The 20,800-nt window shown below is 44.8% G+C and overlaps 1 protein-coding gene across 3 annotated transcripts in view; it reads right to left on the reverse strand.

Annotated features, from left to right (window-relative positions):
• The window catches only part of LOC310791921 (uncharacterized protein), a 33,449-nt gene extending 12,989 nt beyond the window's left edge, over positions 1-20,460 (reverse strand). For 2 of the 3 annotated variants that reach the window (XM_083653604.1, XM_083653602.1), the window contains exons 1-13: positions 20,370-20,460; positions 19,976-20,098; positions 17,260-17,362; positions 15,564-16,044; positions 14,907-15,000; positions 14,315-14,527; positions 13,387-13,456; positions 11,425-11,572; positions 7,755-7,815; positions 7,514-7,644; positions 5,698-5,787; positions 4,499-4,585; positions 3,558-3,711 (exon numbers count right to left, since the gene is read on the reverse strand). In XM_083653604.1, the coding sequence (XP_083509730.1) occupies positions 3,558-3,711; positions 4,499-4,585; positions 5,698-5,787; positions 7,514-7,644; positions 7,755-7,815; positions 11,425-11,572; positions 13,387-13,456; positions 14,315-14,527; positions 14,907-15,000; positions 15,564-16,044; positions 17,260-17,362; positions 19,976-20,015 (1,672 nt within the window). In that variant the 5' untranslated portion in view covers positions 20,016-20,098; positions 20,370-20,460. The remainder of the gene's footprint in view (positions 1-3,557; positions 3,712-4,498; positions 4,586-5,697; positions 5,788-7,513; positions 7,645-7,754; positions 7,816-11,424; positions 11,573-13,386; positions 13,457-14,314; positions 14,528-14,906; positions 15,001-15,563; positions 16,045-17,259; positions 17,363-19,975; positions 20,099-20,369) is intronic. The other variant, XM_083653603.1, reaches the window with a different exon arrangement.
• Positions 20,461-20,800: the final 340 nt, after the last annotated feature.

Genomic DNA, 20,800 nt, shown 5'->3' on the forward strand with positions numbered 1-20,800 from the left:
GACAATTGACCTATCGCTAAGCCCCACCCCCCGTGCTAAGCCCCACCCCCCGTGCTAAGCCCCACCCCCCGTGCTCACTCGGACAAACACAGGGCACGCTGTCAGGAATTTAATGGCAGCCGTCACTGTCAAAGTTATATCCCAAGAGGCTCTAAACAACTTTTTGAGGCCTGATATCATCTAGAAGCCATCATAAAGTACTTCACTGTGCCATGGAGGGCGATGTACAACATTTAAAGCTATCGATAAAAATAAATTAGATAAGTGCATGGAAACGGCTTTAGCGAATCTTTAACCAAACATGCACTTTTAACGAAGGAAGACAGCGGGGATAACAGGCGACTGACATCCAGAATTTACATTTTATTCACTTGAGTAACCTCTCCGTGGATTATATATATGCCGAATTGAAGATGGCAATCTATTTTATGTAGGCCTACCTCTGTATAATCAAGAAACTTTAAATTAATAGTGTCGATGTTTTTCATAGCGAGGCAACAGCACGCACGCATGGGTGTAGCAGATCAGCAGAGGCATAGCCTACAGCAGACCACTTTTTCCATCATGTTTTCTCTTTAGACTACCGTAAATTTCGGACTATAAGCCGCGGCTTTTTCCCCGTTTTTTGGCCCTGCGGCTTATATAACGGTGCGGCTTATCTATGGATTTTTTCGGGAAAAACAAAAAACAAAAAACAGAATTCTCTCTTCTTTAGCACTCTTTCGAACTATAAATCCACTTCTGTTTTAATTTCCTCTCTTGCCCTCTTTTCACCACACCGCGGACACTGTGTGCACTGTAAAAAAAAACACAGGTGGTGTTGTGTTATGTTGTTTTGTTGAAATGTTAATAAATGGGAGCTTCCTCAAACAGCCATCTCTTTCCCGACAATCCCCTCTGTGCATGAACCCTTACATATGGTAATTAAACATTAAAACACAAAAAAAAAAAAAAAAAAAAAAAAAAAAAAAAAAAAACATTAAAACACCTGCGGCTTATAGTCCGGTGCGGCTTATATATGTAACAAACAGGCAATTTTGCTGCTGCGGCTTATACTCCGGTGTGGCTTATAGTGCGGAAATTACGGTACCTCACATTTATTTGGGGAACGAGATTAATTCCCTCGTTTGAGGGTTTGACTGGTGCCTGGCGATGTTTTAATCACATCAATCAATGCGCCTCCTCTTCAACCAACTCCATCACTTGCATAACGTAATGGCGGGAAACTCGCATAATTCAGCCTTTTCTTTTGCCGACTTTCTGAATACCACGATGATTTCATGATACCTTTGGATCACGGAAGGCAAATGAGGGAGAAGACTCATCTCGCTGTCACCACGATTGCAGATAGGGCTGCACGATACTGGAAAAAACTGACATTGCGATATTCCCCCGCCCATGAGATATATATTGCGATATGAAAAAATACAGATTTTCACCAGATTACCAGAATAGCTCTATTTGAAAGAAAATAATATTTCTAGAATGATTGGGATGATTTTGTAGAGGAGTCCATCTGATTTTGGAGGGGAAATTAGGTATTTTAATGTTTCTCAACCACTGGGCTGTGACCTACTGGTAGGCCTCAGAGCGTCATCTATCAGGGTGCATACACATTTTGACCAATGGATTTCCATGACTTACATACATGAAAAAGTGAGTGAGTTATGACATTCTACTTTAAAATGTCACTAGCCTATGCTTCACTTAGTGTAATGCAGCCTTTAAAACCAGGGAAAGACAACATGTATGCTGTATCACCATATTACCATCCAACATCTAAGACCATATAGTCTCATATCACAATATTGATATAAATTTGATATATTGCCCACCCCTAATATTGAGTGCCAGAATCTACCTCCCAATGATGCTATTTGCAGAAAAACATTAGATTTCATTGATTATAATCACTGCTTTCAACTTCTTTCGTTCTTCTAACATTTCAATAAATCAACAATGAAACACCGCTGCCACTTCACAGTTCACACACTTGGTCTGACCCCCCGGGAAACCCCCTCCAGAAACTACCAAGTGGTACACTCCGCATTTGGGGAGTTCCGGTTTTTGAGCACACGCAGGGCAGTACAGAGAGACGAGGATTCACATGCAGCCGACCGGTGACAAACAATTCATTCGTGAAAAGTAATAAATATACATTTAATTGCCCAGCTATGTCTATTGTCTTTTTATTTTCACTGACATGTTTTGTGTAAATGAGTCGCTATGTATCTATCATGTGATGCAACATCAGACTGAAGGGGAGACAGCCGCAGTGATACACGGACAACTTCTCAGTAATCACTTCAGCCTTCGTGTCATTATAAGTTGCCGTCTTGCTTTTTGGTGTTTCAAGAGTAAATATCTCCACTCCATGGACATGAGTTACAGCAGCCAGCCTGCTGTATACTAGTGCGCTGCAAGCTGTGGACAAGTCCGCCTCCGCAATTACATCGTTTACAGACAGGCTACTGTCAGCAACCCAACATAAGCAAAAACAATTCAATTGAGCTCTCTGTGCATGTCTGTTGTGTTGAAGCTAAGCAATAAATGAGTGAGTACAGTAGCGGGGCGTCTCTCTCCTTTGAGAGAGCCTGCATTTCACTCAGTAGGCTACCCCTAAAGTGAGAGTTTATCAAGCAACATGACGAGTTAATTTGCTTTTGACATCGCACGTCCTGCGATGTGACTATCGCGCATGCGCACATTGCGATGACGATGTGTAAACGATATATCGTGCAGCCCTAATTGCAGATTTAACGTCCAAAACAGCATCAAGCTGTGAGTGGATCTACGTTTACTAGTTTCTTATTATCCATTGCCTGGCCTCCCAGGATACCTCGTAATGTTGCATTTACCCCCCGTGCACATCGTTTGACCATTGTTCATTTCTACTTATAACTGTATGAAACACCATAAAACCAGAGGAGAATCCCGATTTCTTCTGCTTCTCTGTGGAGCTCTCGGCTCAGGTTGTCCGAGTGTATTGTGGAGCTGCACGCGCTGTGATTTGCTCGTCTGCGTTCGGGGCGGGACTTAGCGATAGGTCAATTGTAAAATAGCAACGTTTTGGATGCTGCATGCACAGCACAGAGAGGGAGAGAGAGATGTGTCGTCATATCGTGATATTGACGTCGGGCCGCGCGGTCCTCGGGGCCGGGCTGGGCACGCGCCTGAATGTCACGGGCCGGGCCGGGCTGGGGCCGAAATTTCAGGCATGAACAACATGTCGAGAAAAATCCTTATGATTATCATATTGATTTCAAACATATCACCCAGCCCAATTTCATACTCAGAAGGCTGCTTCCTTAAACAAATAACTTTAATAACGAATATTTAATATTAAATTGTCCACCCATCGGCCACAATTATAAATGACAGAAATCCACGGAGCGCAACGCTTGTTAGACAATAGTGTTTTCCATGAAGACACCTGTCAGAGTTTTGTCAGGAGGTGGAGGTGGCCGCCTCGTACTTCTCCATGCAGGATAAAACCCTGGTCACTCTCACACTGCTGACACCGTCAACCGGGATACAATCAAGTGTGTCGTCTTTACCTCTCTCCTCTGCCTCTTGGCTCTCCTCTTTCTCTTGTCCGACAACAGGAGGAGTCTGGCGAGAGAGAGACTCTGCTGGCTTGGTTGGAGCGGCGGGAAGCGGAACTTTGGGTAGCGCTGCAGCTGATGCTGGGGAGGGAACAGGAGGAAGAGTCTGGAGAGAGAGAGAGAGAGAGAGAGAATATCAGAATTCAATAAAGTGTCTCGAAGTGAAGTTAGAATTACCAATCAGGCAATCAGTTATTGCAATGCATGGTTACCAGTAAAATACACGAAGGGAATGATCTCCAAACTCGTGTGACATTAACGGAAAACTGCTGCTACAGTCCTGGAACTCGGAGAAGTGTCCAAGATTTGATTTGTGGCTTAAGGAATTATGTCTTACATCTAGAGAAAATCCGATTCACTATCTCAAACCGAGAAGGGGTATTTCAGAAAATTTGGCAACCCATTGTCAGCCTGCTGGGAAAGTATAATGATTGAGGTTGTGTCTTCTGTCATTTCCATGTAACTTACATCCGATAACTTGTATGTAACCTTTCTTGCGTATCACCACCATCTTGTTTTTATTTTTATATATATATATATATATATATATATATATATATATATATTGTATGTGGGGTTTGTCGTTTTTTGTTTGTTCTGTATTGTATTTTTGTGATGTCTTTATTTTCTTATAAAAACTAATAAACAAAGTTATAAAAAAAAAAGGACAAGCAGCCTTCATGTCATTAACATAAAGTAAAAATGAGAGAGGTCCCAAGACACTTTGCAGCTGACAGAGTCCCATTTGTATCAACCATTTGGCATGGATCTGTTATAAGATCTGACCCACGTTATGGCAGAATTGTTAAAGCCAAGTTTATAAAGTAGGATTCAGTGATCAACTGTATCAAATGCTTTTTGCAAATCGAGTAGAACGATACCACAACATTTACCATCGTTGGCTTGTTGGTTGGAGCAGCAAGAAGCCGATCATTGGGTAGCACTGCAGCCGATGAAGGGGAAGGGACAGGGTGAAGAGTCTGGAGAGAGAGAGAGAGAGAGAGAGAGAGAGAAGAATGATCTGAATTCAATAAAGTGTCCCGAAGTGAAGTTGGAATTACCTTTGCTTTTAATGAGCCTGATTATGACATTTACATTATGTCATGTAGCAGGTGCTTTTATCCAAAGCGACTTACAATAGTACATTTTGCCAACAGTAGTGAAATCAAATGTGCAACATAGTCTACATCAACCAAGACACAGTCTACATCAGTGATCCTCACTATTTCTTCGATGAGAGCTGCACTGGCAGGACAAAGTCAATAGGAGAGCCACTTTTACAGCAAAACACCAAAAGCCACCCCAACCAAGCACATCTGCCTACCATTTTTTGGTGTTTTATTGTTTTACACACACACACACACACACACACACACACACACACACATATATACCAGTTTCCCCTAGAAAATCTTTCAGGGCTGGAGGGTTTTCGAAACGTACCCCGACCGCAACGGTGGGGGCCGTCGCTGGCGACGCTAAAGTTTTAGCTAACCTGTTCACATCTATGTTCGCAATGGCATCCCAAGTATCATACTATTATGGGATGCGATGCGAACAGTTGTATTATGGGATGTGCATTTCCCAGGCAACGACACACGTTGACACGTTTTGGAACAGCGCTGCACGCTGGCACAATGCTCCTAAAAGCAAAATGCTTATTGTTTTGAATGATTTGGCACCTTCTATTACTGTCAACACCAGTATTGTTGTCATTAGCCTCTGGGGCTCTGGCTGCAGCTCTCTCCCCGGACTAGGTCGGAGGATCAGAAACCGGATAATCCTCTGAAGTTGTCTGTTATTTTCATGTCCTAAAGTAACTACCGGTAGTAAAGTTACTATTTTAGTAACTGTAACTGAGTTACTAAATTAATTCAAGTAGGATTAAAAATATATTGTCTCTTGCCATTCACCACCATGCATATGTTTTCACACGCTGGTGCGTGTAGAGGACTGGAAGGGGGTGGGACTTTGGCTCTCAATAGTATAGTAGTACCTTCAATGTATTATAGACACATTACAATGTTAATGTTACATCAGTGATTTGTGACACCATCTATATACTCAGTTATTGTTTTTATGTTCAAAGTACCTCAAGGAATTCTTCAAACTGAGGTTTCAGCAGCAGCATCATGGTTTCTGCCTTGTCAAGGCACGCACGTCTCTGCAACATTTCAAACTCCTTCAAGAAAAAAGATTCTTATTAAAAATGGTTAAAGGTCCCATTCCGTGCAAAAGCTGTTTTTACTTGTAAATGCATATATACTGCTGTCATCCCTCCCTGTAATGAGTGGTCACAACCTCAGAACTGCCACAGTTGGATTTGTCCCTATCCAGCTTCCCCCTGCAGTCTCCTTCAAGCCACACCCCCAAACGCTCTGTTTCCCAGACGGGGTATCGGGACGTCACGATGGTCCTCAAGCATACTGCACGGGTCTCTCTCACACTAGACTCAGCCCTCAGTCTTAATCCGTTTCACTCCTGTAAGACTGAGAATATTACTATTTAAATCTTTGCATAACATTAGGTGGCGCTGTTGGAAGCCTTGCATCGGAGAACCAATCATGAGTGTTGTGGGCGGGCCTGCTTTCTGGGGGCAGTTCTCATGCAGAACCGGTGTCTCGCAAAACATCGTCGCATTTGCGGAGAAACATATTAATCACTTAGAAACAAACATAACCTGTTAATAGGACGTGTTTCATCTGGCCCCGGCGGCTAGAGGTCTTTCCCCCAGCGATAAACCCGACTCCCGACGCTAACGTTACAGAGCCTGCTGATGACTTCACAGTAGCAAGTGGACCACTTCCGGGTAGGAAAAATGATTGTAAAATAAACCACAGCTATAAATTTTGTTTGGAGCATATCAGCTTCATGCTCTGTGTTAGGACTATGATAAATGGCATTGACGCTACCAAATAAAATTCTAATAATAAATGTAGGCGTGTCTGCTGCCGGCGGTTCTCGCCGGGCTCGGAGACACAGTTTCTGACAGTGAAATTCCCAGACGTTTGGTGGCGCAGCTCACCAAACGTCTGGGAGCCGAGACTACTCTCACACAAGCTACCTGCACTATTTTGTCTATAGCCACAAAATTAACACTTCTAGCTGGAGCGACGCCAACTGTACGTGATCCAGCAACTGCGGAGGTGCATTCGGTAAGTCTAGGCATTTTGAGATGTCCTCTTTAGCGTAGCAACGTTAAGTTAGCGATAGCGTTAGTTGTGGACACAACCTAGCGTGCTGGTCCACAGATGCTAATCTGATTGGCCGCTGGGAGCCTGGGGCGGGCTCTCCCTCAGCGGCCAATGGGAACTGTTAGTTCTGAATATATTATAGAAACAGACCATTCTTGGGACGCAACGAGATGAGGAAGGGACAACTCCGTCACAACAAACGGGGTTGCTATATTTTCGACAAATTAATCCAGAATCATGTTTTATGGACCAGAGACACACGTTTTTAAGAGGTTACAGCTGCACGAATTGGGACCTTTAAATGAAAAATAATGAAAACATCAAGATTCAATAGTTCATTGCCATATCAATTAAAAATTGATTGGAATTTGTCTTGGCATATGCTCAAACAGACAAAACAATCACAGTGACAGACTATGAAAGACAGACAATACAACTACACATCTGTTGCAATAAAAAAAAAGTGTATGATGCATTAAAATGTCTGGTGCATTAAAAGACTAGGGGGTCAAATTAAATTGGGCTTGCAGTGATTGCAGTTTTTGCTTGCAGTGATTAGTGATTTGACAATGTGATATGGAGTCAAAGATTTGATGACATAGGACAGCAGACACACAAATGTGATGATTTTCATGCCATCAAATATTTCATCCTGTCCATGTTCAACCTAAACTTCTCTTCATTGATATTGTCATGTCAAAGTGTCAGTGTTACCTTTTTGCCGCGCAGGTGTTCCTGAGAGTGAAGGTGTTTCTCCACCGATGATGCCGACTTGGAGACATAGACTTTGCAAGCTGCACAGTGGAACATGGCCACCTTCGACATGTGTTCCTCATCCCGCAGTGCTGACAAAGCAAGGATCCCATCGTTATTTCAACTTCATTTAATCGGAAGAGAAGATATTTGAGATAATACCCGTGTCTTTTACAATTTGCGACCACTCGACGTTATTTACCTTCAACTGCACCTTCCCCTACGGCCTTAATTCCTTGCCGGATTTTGAACAGCATGACTTCCTGCAGGCATAAATAGAAAAAAATCACTGTCATGTCCAGAACTGGCCAGTAAACATACTGGGTTGTATCTACTGTAAATGGAGGAAGAGAACAAGAAGCTGAACTGAAAGAAGTCTACGACAGGTATCTCAGACTCTGAGCCAACTAGGAATACCAGAGTGTTAAATATAATAATCATCTTACCGTTTAAACATCTCAGGAAATTTAGACCTACTAACTTAAGGCCTCTGCACACAAATGAAACAGATCTGAATGAAACTGCTGACGCTGCTTTTCTCAGAGCAAATGAACCTTGACCTTTTTTTTCCCGGGCATGGATCGTCTTTTCCAGCCATTGCTTGCCTCATACAGTCACACTTAACACTTACTGCAGTTTTTTTACAGCTTTCCTCTTTGTTGTGTTTTGTTGCTATTTAGTTTCTGTTATCCAATTAAGTTGTGCTCATTAGTGCGCGATGCTTTTAGAAGCCCCATTTTTAAATCACCTGTTTAATCACTTCTGTGGTTTTGTAACTGTGACAATAACTTGCCAGTACTTCTAGATTTCAGTTGCTGGCTGCAGACTGGTTGGGGACTATGTGTACTGTAACTCACAGCAGTGTCTCCTCACTCACTTCTCCTATCCATTTGCCCAGTCACTCCCGACATTCAAAATGGCGACCTTCCAGTCCTTGGCCAGAAAATGTGACTCAATGCAGCTGATGCGAACAGCGCAAGTATAATATAATGTGGATGGGGAGATTATGGAGAGAGTGAAAGCTATTACCAAGCATATGCACTAAATTCTCTCCTTGGGCTAACTTCTAGTCATTGAAATCCTAGTGAAATCACACAATTGACTCATTTTGCTGGGGACTCCCCTGCGACCCCCCTCGTCAAGCTGACGTTCGAGTCAAGTCGTAAATGCTCCTAGTCGAGGCTGACGTTGTAGCATGTTTCCATCTTCACACACACAGCCCGCCAGGCTGCCATGACAACCAGCTTCACACACAGCCCCGCCAGGCTGCCATGACAACCAGCTTCACACACACAGCCCGCCAGGCTGCCATGACAACCAGCTTCACACACAGCCCCGCCAGGCTGCCATGACAACCAGCTTCACACACACAGCCCGCCAGGCTGCCATGACAACCAGCTTCACACACAGCCCCGCCAGGCTGCCATGACAACCAGCTTCACACACAGCCCCGCCAGGCTGCCATGACAACCAGCTTCACACACAGCCCCGCCAGGCTGCCATGACAACCAGCTTCACACACAGCCCCGCCAGGCTGCCATGACAACCAGCTTCACACACACAGCCCCGCCAGGCTGCCATGACAACCAGCTTCACACATGAACAAAAGGAAAAGCGGGCACATCCACTCGGAGCTGCAGGTGCAGGACAACAATGGCAATAACAATCTGATGAAGGTCTCACGACCGAAACGTCAATATAACAAAAAAACTGTGAGTTAAGTGGATGCAGTGTGCAGACTTCACTTCTTTTTGAAACCAGCTTCACACACAGCCCGCCAGGCTGCCATGACAACTTGCAGCCCTTCATCAGTTCAAGAGGTTTTGCAGGGAGCATCCATCCACACACTGCATCTCACCTGTAGGGAGGCTACAGCCATACAGTGCATCATCTCACCTGTAGGAAGGCTACAGCCATACAGTGCATCATCTCACCTGTAGGAAGGCTACAGCCATACAGTGCATCATCTCACCTGTAGGGAGACTACAGCCATACAGTGCATCATCTCACCTGTAGGAAGGCTACAGCCATACAGTGCATCATCTCACCTGTAGGAAGGCTACAGCCATACAGTGCATCATCTCACCTGTAGAGAGACTACAGCCATACAGTGCATCATCTCACCTGTAGGAAGGCTACAGCCATACAGTGCATCATCTCACCTGTAGGAAGGCTACAGCCATACAGTGCATCATCTCACCTGTAGAGAGACTACAGCCATACAGTGCATCATCTCACCTGTAGAGAGACTACAGCCATACAGTGCATCATCTCACCTGTAGGAAGGCTACAGCCATACAGTGCATCATCTCACCTGTAGGAAGACTACAGCCATACAGTGCATCATCTCACCTGTAGGAAGACTACAGCCATACAGTGCATCATCTCACCTGTAGGAAGACTACAGCCATACAGTGCATCATCTCACCTGTAGGGAGGCTACAGCCATACAGTGCATCATCTCACCTGTAGGAAGACTACAGCCATACAGTGCATCATCTCACCTGTAGGAAGGCTACAGCCATACAGTGCATCATCTCACCTGTAGGGAGACTACAGCCATACAGTGCATCATCTCACCTGTAGGAAGACTACAGCCATACAGTGCATCATCTCACCTGTAGGAAGACTACAGCCATACAGTGCATCATCTCACCTGTAGGGAGACTACAGCCATACAGTGCATCATCTCACCTGTAGGGAGGCTACAGCCATACAGTGCATCATCTCACCTGTAGGAAGACTACAGCCATACAGTGCATCATCTCACCTGTAGGAAGACTACAGCCATACAGTGCATCATCTCACCTGTAGGGAGGCTACAGCCATACAGTGCATCATCTCACCTGTAGGAAGGCTACAGCCATACAGTGCATCATCTCACCTGTAGGAAGGCTACAGCCATACAGTGCATCATCTCACCTGTAGGGAGGCTACAGCCATACAGTGCATCATCTCACCTGTAGGAAGACTACAGCCATACAGTGCATCATCTCACCTGTAGGAAGGCCACAGCCATACAGTGCATCATCTCACCTGTAGGGAGACTACAGCCATACAGTGCATCATCTCACCTGTAGGGAGACTACAGCCATACAGTGCATCATCTCACCTGTAGGAAGGCTACAGCCATACAGTGCATCATCTCACCTGTAGGGAGACTACAGCCATACAGTGCATCATCTCACCTGTAGGAAGGCTACAGCCATACAGTGCATCATCTCACCTGTAGGAAGACTACAGCCATACAGTGCATCATCTCACCTGTAGGAAGACTACAGCCATACAGTGCATCATCTCACCTGTAGGAAGACTACAGCCATACAGTGCATCATCTCACCTGTAGGAAGGCTACAGCCATACAGTGCATCATCTCACCTGTAGGAAGGCTACAGCCATACAGTGCATCATCTCACCTGTAGGAAGGCTACAGCCATACAGTGCATCATCTCACCTGTAGGAAGGCTACAGCCATACAGTGCATCATCTCACCTGTAGGGAGACTACAGCCATACAGTGCATCATCTCACCTGTAGGAAGGCTACAGCCATACAGTGCATCATCTCACCTGTAGGAAGACTACAGCCATACAGTGCATCATCTCACCTGTAGGAAGACTACAGCCATACAGTGCATCATCTCACCTGTAGGAAGACTACAGCCATACAGTGCATCATCTCACCTGTAGGAAGGCTACAGCCATACAGTGCATCATCTCACCTGTAGGGAGGCTACAGCCATACAGTGCATCATCTCACCTGTAGGAAGGCTACAGCCATACAGTGCATCATCTCACCTGTAGGAAGGCTACAGCCATACAGTGCATCATCTCACCTGTAGGAAGGCTACAGCCATACAGTGCATCATCTCACCTGTAGGAAGGCCACAGCCAGGTCGTCGTAGTTGTTCTGCTGCTTGATGTGCTCCATGGTGTCCCAGTGGCTCGTGCTCTCTAGGTGATCTTCCAGCTCCTGCATGTTGGAGAACTCCACCTCACACAGCTCACAGGTGAACGGGCTCCTAACGCCAAATGTAAAATACAGACACCACATTCAATTTGCAGACCATTAACCCGCAGAACAGCCAAAAAGCAGACTTTCAACACCAACAGCTGATGGTCTTCAGTCCATTTGAAACGAGGGCTCCCGCACACCCTACCTGACGATATTACATTAAAGAAGCCATCGAGCCTAACCTCCAGTGTTTCCCTTACCGACGGGACCCCACACAAAGCATGTCATGAAATCAAAGTAAAGAAAATGTGAACACAATAATTTAGTAGCCTAAGTAAATTATTTTTTGGGGGGTGTATTCTTTCTATCATAGTAGTATCTTCTCACATAGGAGTGAACTGGGGTGTGTCATATCAATTAATTAATTTTCAATTGAATGGGGTCATTAACTCATTGAGTGCCAATGACGACTTTAGTCGTCAATTCGGATAGTAACGTTGAGTGCCAATGACGACTAAAGTCGTCAATTGCGTTTTTTGACAGTGGGACATGGATCAAAGCCAGATCCATCTCCTGTAAAATTTTGGGGCATGTTGAATGTGTATAACCTATTTTACCGACCCATTAGGTGGCGACAATGCTCTCCAGATTAGAGAAAGGCGAGGAAAAAAGAGAGAAGAAGTCATGGGGAAACGGAAATCGCATCGATATGCATGAAGCATAACGTTAGCTGTGCCTGTGAACAGCAGTCAATCTGCTGCCACAATTGAGCCCCTCTGTCTCCGCTGCGATAGCCCCTCCATATGATTTAGTTGCCGACACCAGCGTCTTTCTGAAAAGTTACATTATTCTCAGCTGGGAGCCGGCGACATGCTGTGAAAAAGCGGGGTGCAGCGCACTTTTCAGTGCAGAGCAAACGCAGAGCAAACGCAGCAGAGCCACCAGACACTCCCACGGAGGAGGAGGAGGGGGGTGGGGCACGCAGGGCAGCATAAGCTACAACCATTGACAGTAAACACAGACCCAGACAGCAGGCTCGATAGACAGAGACAGGCAAACAAGCTAGAATATCTGATGCCCACCAGCAGTAAATCAAGACCAGCAAGAAGGTGTAGGGTATGCGCACGCAGGGGCCAGCGCTGCTGGTTGCAGCTAAAAAATATTATTTGGCCAAAAAAAAATCCTTTGTTTTCACTGTTTTATTGAAGGAAATTATTTTTGAGGTGTCATTACATCAGAAAATATTACCTTCAGAGTCAGTGATGTGCTTGAAATGCTTAATTTCACAAAAGGCTGAATATCTCAGCTTCTAAATTGAAACGCGTTTTTTTGCTGAAATCAACCTATCTTCTCCGGCTGATAACTAAAGAACGGAAAATGATATCAATAAACTTTTTTTTGCAGATGATAGAAGAGAGTCTCATCGTTCTTTGTGCGTGTTCGGTGTTTACATAGTAATATCACAAAATATTCTGTGGGCCTCGAGAAATCACTGAAAACGCTCTGAAACTCTGGCACTGGGAGCGTCCGTTCTCCAAAAGTGGCTGGCACTCAATGAGTTAATAGCCAGTCGTCTCCATTGTTCAGTCAACAAGGTTTGGTTTTGGGGTAGAGCTCGACATGCACGTGACTTTCTGTGATGTTTCCAATGGAGATACATGTAATGACTGGATAATGACTCCAATCACTAGTTGACCGTCTTGTCTACAACAATGTGTGTGATGTGTCTGTCATGCATACTGTATGTGGCTGGGGTCAGTCACCATCAGCAGCCAAATACATCATTTCCTTTCAACAGAAAATGCATATTCAAGTATTCAGTTGGCTTAAAAGCAGCCACCGACTCAGAAGATCATGAGCATCAACATCCTCGCTGCTTACTCTTCCATTTCCATCAGTCTTCCACTCCTGTTCCTCGTCACCTCGGGCAGAGGGGTGTGTTGGTCCACTGCTACAGAGCAAAATGATACACAGAATCACTACGACGATACAGTTTTAGTATAGGTTCATATAGAAAATACACAGCAGAAAAGTATTAATACTCTGTATGAATAAGAGTTGAATTTTTAAACTCTTTCAATTTTAAACCCATTGAAATGGAAATTCTTTAGAAGAAGATACTTTATCCAAACTTCCCCCTCCAAACAACGAATATTTCTAGTAGAGAAGCGACCGACCGACCGACAGAGTGACTATAGAGCTGCTGGACTGGTCGCAGCTAAAAACAGGCATCCAAAGTGAGGGGGCCAAGGGGGGCCATGAGGCTGAGAGGAGAAAACTAAACACAAGGAAAGAGTGATGATGGTCTCTAAGCTAATCGTGCATTCCTTTATAACTGGGAACTGGTAATCTTACGACTTCAAAGGTCATGAGCTGGGACGGTGACGTCACCAGAGCTGGTATTTCCCATTCCAAACTCGTAGGAGCCTCAGCAGCCCCGACCTCAAAAATCCAACATGGTTGCGCCGCGCAACAACAGTAGTTATAATCGTAGTAATGTTGTTCAGCACTTCTGTTTTGTTTGTGTCTCATTAAATCAGCTGTACACACAGCACTGCCTAACTTCTATCTGCGTGGATATGAGACTGCAGTGTTTGTATGCTCAAAATGCTGTGAAATGCCATGTTTTCAACTGTTATTGCTAACAATGGCTAGCCTGGCTAGCGACTGGATCTGACCAATGAACAGTGAACTTCCCAGCTCAAGTTTTCTGCAAATGGAACGCTAACAAAACGGATGTGACGTCATTTAGCCTCCACATCCCAGTTATTTTGCGATAAAGGAACGCACGATAAGAGCTGCTGATCACCTGGTGTCCCAGCAGGAGACTGTCTCTCTCGCTCATGTCTGGCTCCTCTGTGGAGCGTCTCTTCACCTGGTGTCCCAGCAGGAGACTGTCTCTCTCGCTCATGTCTGGCTCCTCTGTGGAGCGTCTCTTCTGTGCTGGCTTGGTTGGAGCGGTAGGAAGCAGATCTTTGGGTAGTGCTGCAGCTGATGGAGGGGAGGGGACAGGAGGAAGAGTCTGGAGAGAGAGAAAGAGAGAGAGAAGAAATATCTCAATTCAATAAAGTGTCTCTAATCAGTTATTGCTATGCATGGTTACCACTCAGTAAAATACACGCCGTGAAGCATCTCCAAAACTCGTGTGAAACATGATTAATTACTTTGCTTTTAATGAGCCTGATAATGAGATGCACACGAACCAAAACAGTGTCTCAGATGTGGAGCCAAAAACCACAATTGCCCAAAAGCACATAGCACTGGCACACAACACATTCTACAATGCAGTGCAATCTAATTTACTTTCTAACAACGTTAGTTTCAGAATCCAACAACGGCTCAAATTAATCAGATTTATTCATAATTTTCCGGAGATGACCGATGGCATGACAATCTCTTACCTGTTCCCACATATCCTGACATGTCCTTCTGACTGTGGCTGATACTCCACCTTGGTAAACTTGGTGGAGACAATCTAACAGTCGTGGACATCTGCTGAGAACAGAAAGGGCACCATTGGCACCAAATGACCATGGTAAGAAATTATTCTGAAGAAAACAAAGAGAATGTTTACACCCTTTTCAACAAAATAGTACAACATAGACATCCTACATCAGTGATCAACTTGTGGCCCGGGGGCCAGATGCGGCCCGCGATAGGGTGCAGAGTGGCCCCCCGACCATTTTCTAATTCAGAATGAAAACTAACATGAAATAAAGTTTGACTGAGCTCCAGCTAAATTGTCAAATGCCGCTGTCTGCTCACCAACCAGGCACTTGTAGGCTACTGTATGTACTTAACTAACTTAAACTAACTGTGTGCACAAAATTGTCAGACTAAACTCCGGCTGACACCCCAAAAACCTACAATCCACTACAGAAAAATGTATATTAATGTTTGTTTATTAGCTGGCCCCTGGCCTCCTATAATTTTATGAAAGTGGCCCCCGGGCAAAGCAAGTTGAGCATCCCTGTCCTAAATTCTGTTGAGCAAGACCAACCTCTTGACATCACATTTCATCAAAGTCTCCCTCCCGGCTTGCTTCAGCATCAACAAACCTCTCTCCTGTATTCAGGGATTGTCGTCCTCTCTTCCCCGTCGGACCTCTGCCCTCTGTACAACGCAGGGAGTGTGGATATCCCGGATGGAGCCATCAGCCGGGTGGAGGAGGCGAGACCGAGCCTGTCAGGGCTGTATCCTCTGCGGTCGAGTGGCCTGTTAACGGAGCTGTAACCCGCTCGTTCAAGTGGTTCTGTGTTCGGGCTATAAGCCCGTTGTTCAGGTCCGTTACTTGGACCTTGACACTCCCATTTCCCAGTTTCCATTGCAGGGCTAAAATCCCGCCCTGGCTCAGAGTAGGCCGAATCCCAGTGCGATGACCTGTCATGATAATGACCTGTATCTGGAGACACATGCTCATATCCACCATGTCTCCGGTCGTTCTCCTGCTCAGGTCGGTGATAGTCGCCTTCTCTGCCCTGCAGCATCTCAGGCTCAGACTCTGATGACTCGGGATCGTAAGGGTTGTACAGCTCAGCCCTGAGAGAGAGAGGAGGCACACACAGGATGGTACAGATCAGCCCTGAGAGAGAGAGGAGGCGCACACACACACACACACACACACACACACACACACACAGGATGGTACAGCTCAGCCCTGAGAGAGAGAGGAGGCGCGCACACACAGACACACACACACACACACACACACACACACACACACACACACACACACACAGGATGGTACAGCTCAGCCGTGAGAGAGGAGGCGCGCACAAACACACACAGGATGGTACAGCTCAGCCCTGAGAGGAGGCGCACACACACACACACACACACACACACACACACACACACACACACACACACACACACACAGGATGGTACAGCTCAGCCCTGAGAGAGAGAGGAGGCGCGCACACACAGACACACACACACACACACACACACACACACAGGATGGTACAGCTCAGCCCTGAGAGAGAGAGGAGGCGCACGCACACGCACAAGCACACGCACACACACACACACACACACACACACAGGATGGTACAACTCAGCCCTGAGAGTGAGGTGGAATTGAGAGAGGAGGCGTTTCTGTGCGTGTTTTACATCAAGTCAACCCACACTTTTTTTATCAAGGTTTTTCCCCCCAGATTTTTCTCCCATCTTGTATTTGGCCAATTCCCCCCACTGTCCCACTCCCAGTCATTGCTCCCCCCCCTCTGCCGATCTAGGGAGAGCCATAGACAAGCTCGCACATGCTTCCTCCGATACAGGTGCAATCGCCAGCCACTTGATTGGCATGTTATGTTCAAAATGTGCTATACATAACGTTTATTATTATTCTTTTCCGCTGATGGTGAGGAGGAGTTTCACCGGGAGGACGGAGCCGGAGCGCATGGGAGGATCACACTATTCCCCCCAGTTCCCCTCCCCTCGACCGACCAGAGGAGGTGCTAGTGCGGTGACCATCAGAACTCATACCCCACCGGCTTCCCACCTGCAGACACGGCCAACTGCTGCGTCTGTAGGAACATTTGACAAAGCCTGAAGTAGCGCTACCGGAAATTGAACCCGGATCTCCAAGGTGGTAGGTGGTAGGTGGTAGGATCCCCCCCCCCCATCAACCCACCTTTCTGTGTCATAGCTTTAGCATTCCATTTACTGCTTAGATGACACAGAACATCTGTGACACCACACACGATTAAGCATTGTCTGTTGGCCGTAAACTGTTCTGACGGACGGTCTTACTTTTGGGAACTGCCTGTGCTCCGGTCTTGAGAGCGGACATCTTGAGGGCTACCTTCCCCTGTTGGTTTGAACAAAGTCTTCCATTGACCAACAGAAGGCAGAGCTGGGGAATAGAAAAATAAAGTGGAAATGAAAACAATCCATTTTTGAAAGACTGGATACTTTCAGACAGAGAAAATATCTTTACACTTGCCTCTGCAATATAGCGCCAAGTGATTCCAAAAGTAAAATGTTGTGTTTTGTTTAGATCTGTTGACTATAACTAAGTATGCCAAGTGTTTAGGGCCAAACATAACATTATAATGCCTACTTGTGAGTTATGAGTAAATACATGTGGGGCTTGCAGCCTGGCATCATCACTCTTCTAGTTCATACATGGGCAAAATGCGGCCCCACCCAGCGAGCATTTTTAGGTTGAAAAGACGTTTAAAAAACGTTTAGGGTAAACGTTGAAAAAACGTGCAAGAAGGTTCAAGAGTGAAAGTTTTTTCACCGACTATTTGCAGACGTTGATTAAACGTTCACATTTAGACCATATTTCACCAAGATCCTAAATTAAAAATGCAGCACCACTCACGGGATTCGAACCATGTTCTCCCATCTCCGAGGTTCAAACCGAGCGCTCTACGGAATGAGCTATTGTATTATCTGGGGAGCCGGGTACATATACTGTATATACTCTATCTCGCACACAACTTGTAGACTACACGATTGCAGGCTCAACGATCGGGAGGACAGGTTATTTTACGTGATGTGTACAAGACTATAATATTATGTAACAGTCTAAAGTTATGTTGTGTGTGTGCATCTATAGTCTGTAGGCTTCAGAGGTTAACTTCATTTAACACCAGAAACTCAGGGGGTATACAGAGCCTCGTATACAGTCTGTTACAATAACATAGCGTGCCCAGACCACCTCGTTCCACACTTGGTGCAGACCGGTGCAGACATGCTTTGGTCTAGTCAGTCACAGCTAGCTAGTGACTAAGTAGACTACTTGTGCATGCGCGTTGCTGCAGGAACTAAATTCATTATTTTATAGTATTGCGCTAAACTATTAACCATATGTGTCCTGGAAGCTTTTTGCTGGCACCACATAGCCTATATAGTCCCATATTTATTATATTTCATGTGACATAAAATGCGTTGAAATGTAGTTTTTGTGTAGACCAGATTTCAACTCTCAGTTACACAATAAATTGGACAAATGCCAATTCACACACTATCAATATTGTCTCTATTTCAAGCTACAACAAACGTTTTAACAATATGATTAACCAAATTGTGTTTTTTGACACGTTGACGTTGTAACCGCATTTTAGCCGGTTGAAAAGAGGGTGAAATTAGGTCTTACATGTTCAAACCCAATATCACCCAGATTTCAACTAAAAATCAACGTTGAAAAAACATTTTGGACCGGACCTGGCCCCTGGACCATCTCAATCCGGCCCCCAAGGTCCTCAAAGAAAAACAAAACAACCCCCAAAAACTCAATAAAAGGCAGAATTATGTTCATAAATCTAATCTGCTACAGCCATTGGATTTGTATCACTATTATATCGGGAGATTAACAAGAAATTACTAATCACAATGGGAGAGAGGGTTAAAAATAGGGAGACTCCCGCGAAAATCTGATGTGTTGGCAGGTATGATGTCCAATGTTGCAGCCCTTCGCTTACTTGATGTAAGTCAGTATGGCCCTCTGACTGGATTTTTTTTTTGCCCACCCCTGTTCTAGATAATGTGTCAGATCAGTGTTTCCTAAAGAATGATTGTTGAGTAGGGATGCACGATATATCAGCAATCATTTCGGTATCGGCCGATGTTAGTCATTTTTTAGCATATCGGCATCGGTCCGATGTTGCAATGTCATCAACACGGTATTTTCACATTGAGAGGAAACAATGCGATAAATCTACGATTTATGAGCTTTTCTAAATGTTTTGGAAATAAATAAATGCATCATTACTTTTACAAATTCACAGTGTTTACCTGTGTTTTGCAGTAGGCTATGTACAAAATTGTATTAGGCTATCATAGAAATGTACTAAGGTTGCCCCATGCGACCCTAGTCTGGGCACCTTCCACCCCGCTTTTTGTCATGGGGGCGTAAACCCCGGACCCAGAATTCACACCGGATGGCAATGCGCCTAACAACGTCTTTGTTGCCGTTAGCTTGACGCGGTGATGTTACCTAAACTAGAGTCTGATCAAAACAAAGCTAGCGTTACATAAAACAAAACGTTTATGCAATATGGCATCTCCGCCACCACCGCCTGACACACCGGTCAAAACGGTGAAAGAGGATTCTGATACTTGGGTCAAATTGTCAAATTAACGTGAAAGTTGACGAGCTAGAAACGCTGCCATCCGGTCTAGGGCGGGCTCTAGGCGGGAACCAGTAGGGTGACAAAATCAATTGTGGGCGGGAGCCAGGCTCTTTCTCGCCGAGAAGAGCCTGGTGACGCGAGGTTAATGCGACCCTACCTGTGACTTCAAAGTGCAGAAATAAGGTGAGTTTAAAGCCCGACACAGATTACCTAACGAAAATTGAATGGTCGGTGTGAGGGCTCTTACTACAGTGTAGTGTTGTGACACGAACATAGAAAGAGCCTGAGGGCTACATAGAAATGTGAGCCTGAGGGCTACATAGAAATGTGTTTTTATACAGATCATAACAACATGGGTAAAATATACAGATTCATTTAACCTGTACTTTTCTGTGTTGGTTGTGTGCTAGGTGCTCTGTTAGCCATGTTAGACAGCTTCCTTGGGGTTTTGATAGCTTGCTTCAAGCTATTGGAGTGTTACCACACTTTCTTTGTAGTCTTGGGGTTCTCTGTTGTCAACAGAAGACAGAAAATATAGCAGTATGAAGTTAAGTGACAACAATAACGTTACCACAAAACAACCGAATACTGAACATTAACGTGGTAGGGCACTAGCAACATTAACGCTAACACGAAATCAGCCAAGGTAGCTAGCTTCGCTATTAGCTTATAGCTACCATTAGCTGCATACACACCAAATAGCTAAGTGAAAATATCTACGTATAATTAAGCATTCCGTTTTATCACATGCATAACTGGTTATATTAGAAAGCAACTAACGTTAGTGTCAAGGACTTTCTTCATTCAATTTGTTTCCCTGAAACTTCTTCCACTGCTTCCTTCTTCTTCTTCTTTGCGTCCACTGCTTCCTCTGGTTCGTTCGTTCAATAATACCTCCCGAGTTAGCTCCAAGCTATGCAATAGGTCAGTTCCTGTGGTTTTGAAGATCACATAGGTCTAAAGTTAACATTAACATTCTATTAAATGATGGTATGGTCTAGTGCAACTAAGGAAGACATGCATAAGTTACAAATTGTTCAAAACAGAGCTGCTCGCCTTGTTCTGAAATGCCCTTACAAAGCTAATGTTAATGTTATGCATAGTAAGTTTCAGTGGTTAAAGGTTGGGGATAGGCTTTCTTATAATCTTCTCTCCTTTTTTCATAAAATTTGTAGCTATACAATTGTATACAATTTGTATATTTGTATACA

This window comes from Poromitra crassiceps, assembly GCF_964638095.1.
Source record: "Poromitra crassiceps genome assembly, chromosome: 17".
In the NCBI taxonomy this organism is placed as follows: Eukaryota; Metazoa; Chordata; class Actinopteri; order Beryciformes; family Melamphaidae; genus Poromitra; species Poromitra crassiceps.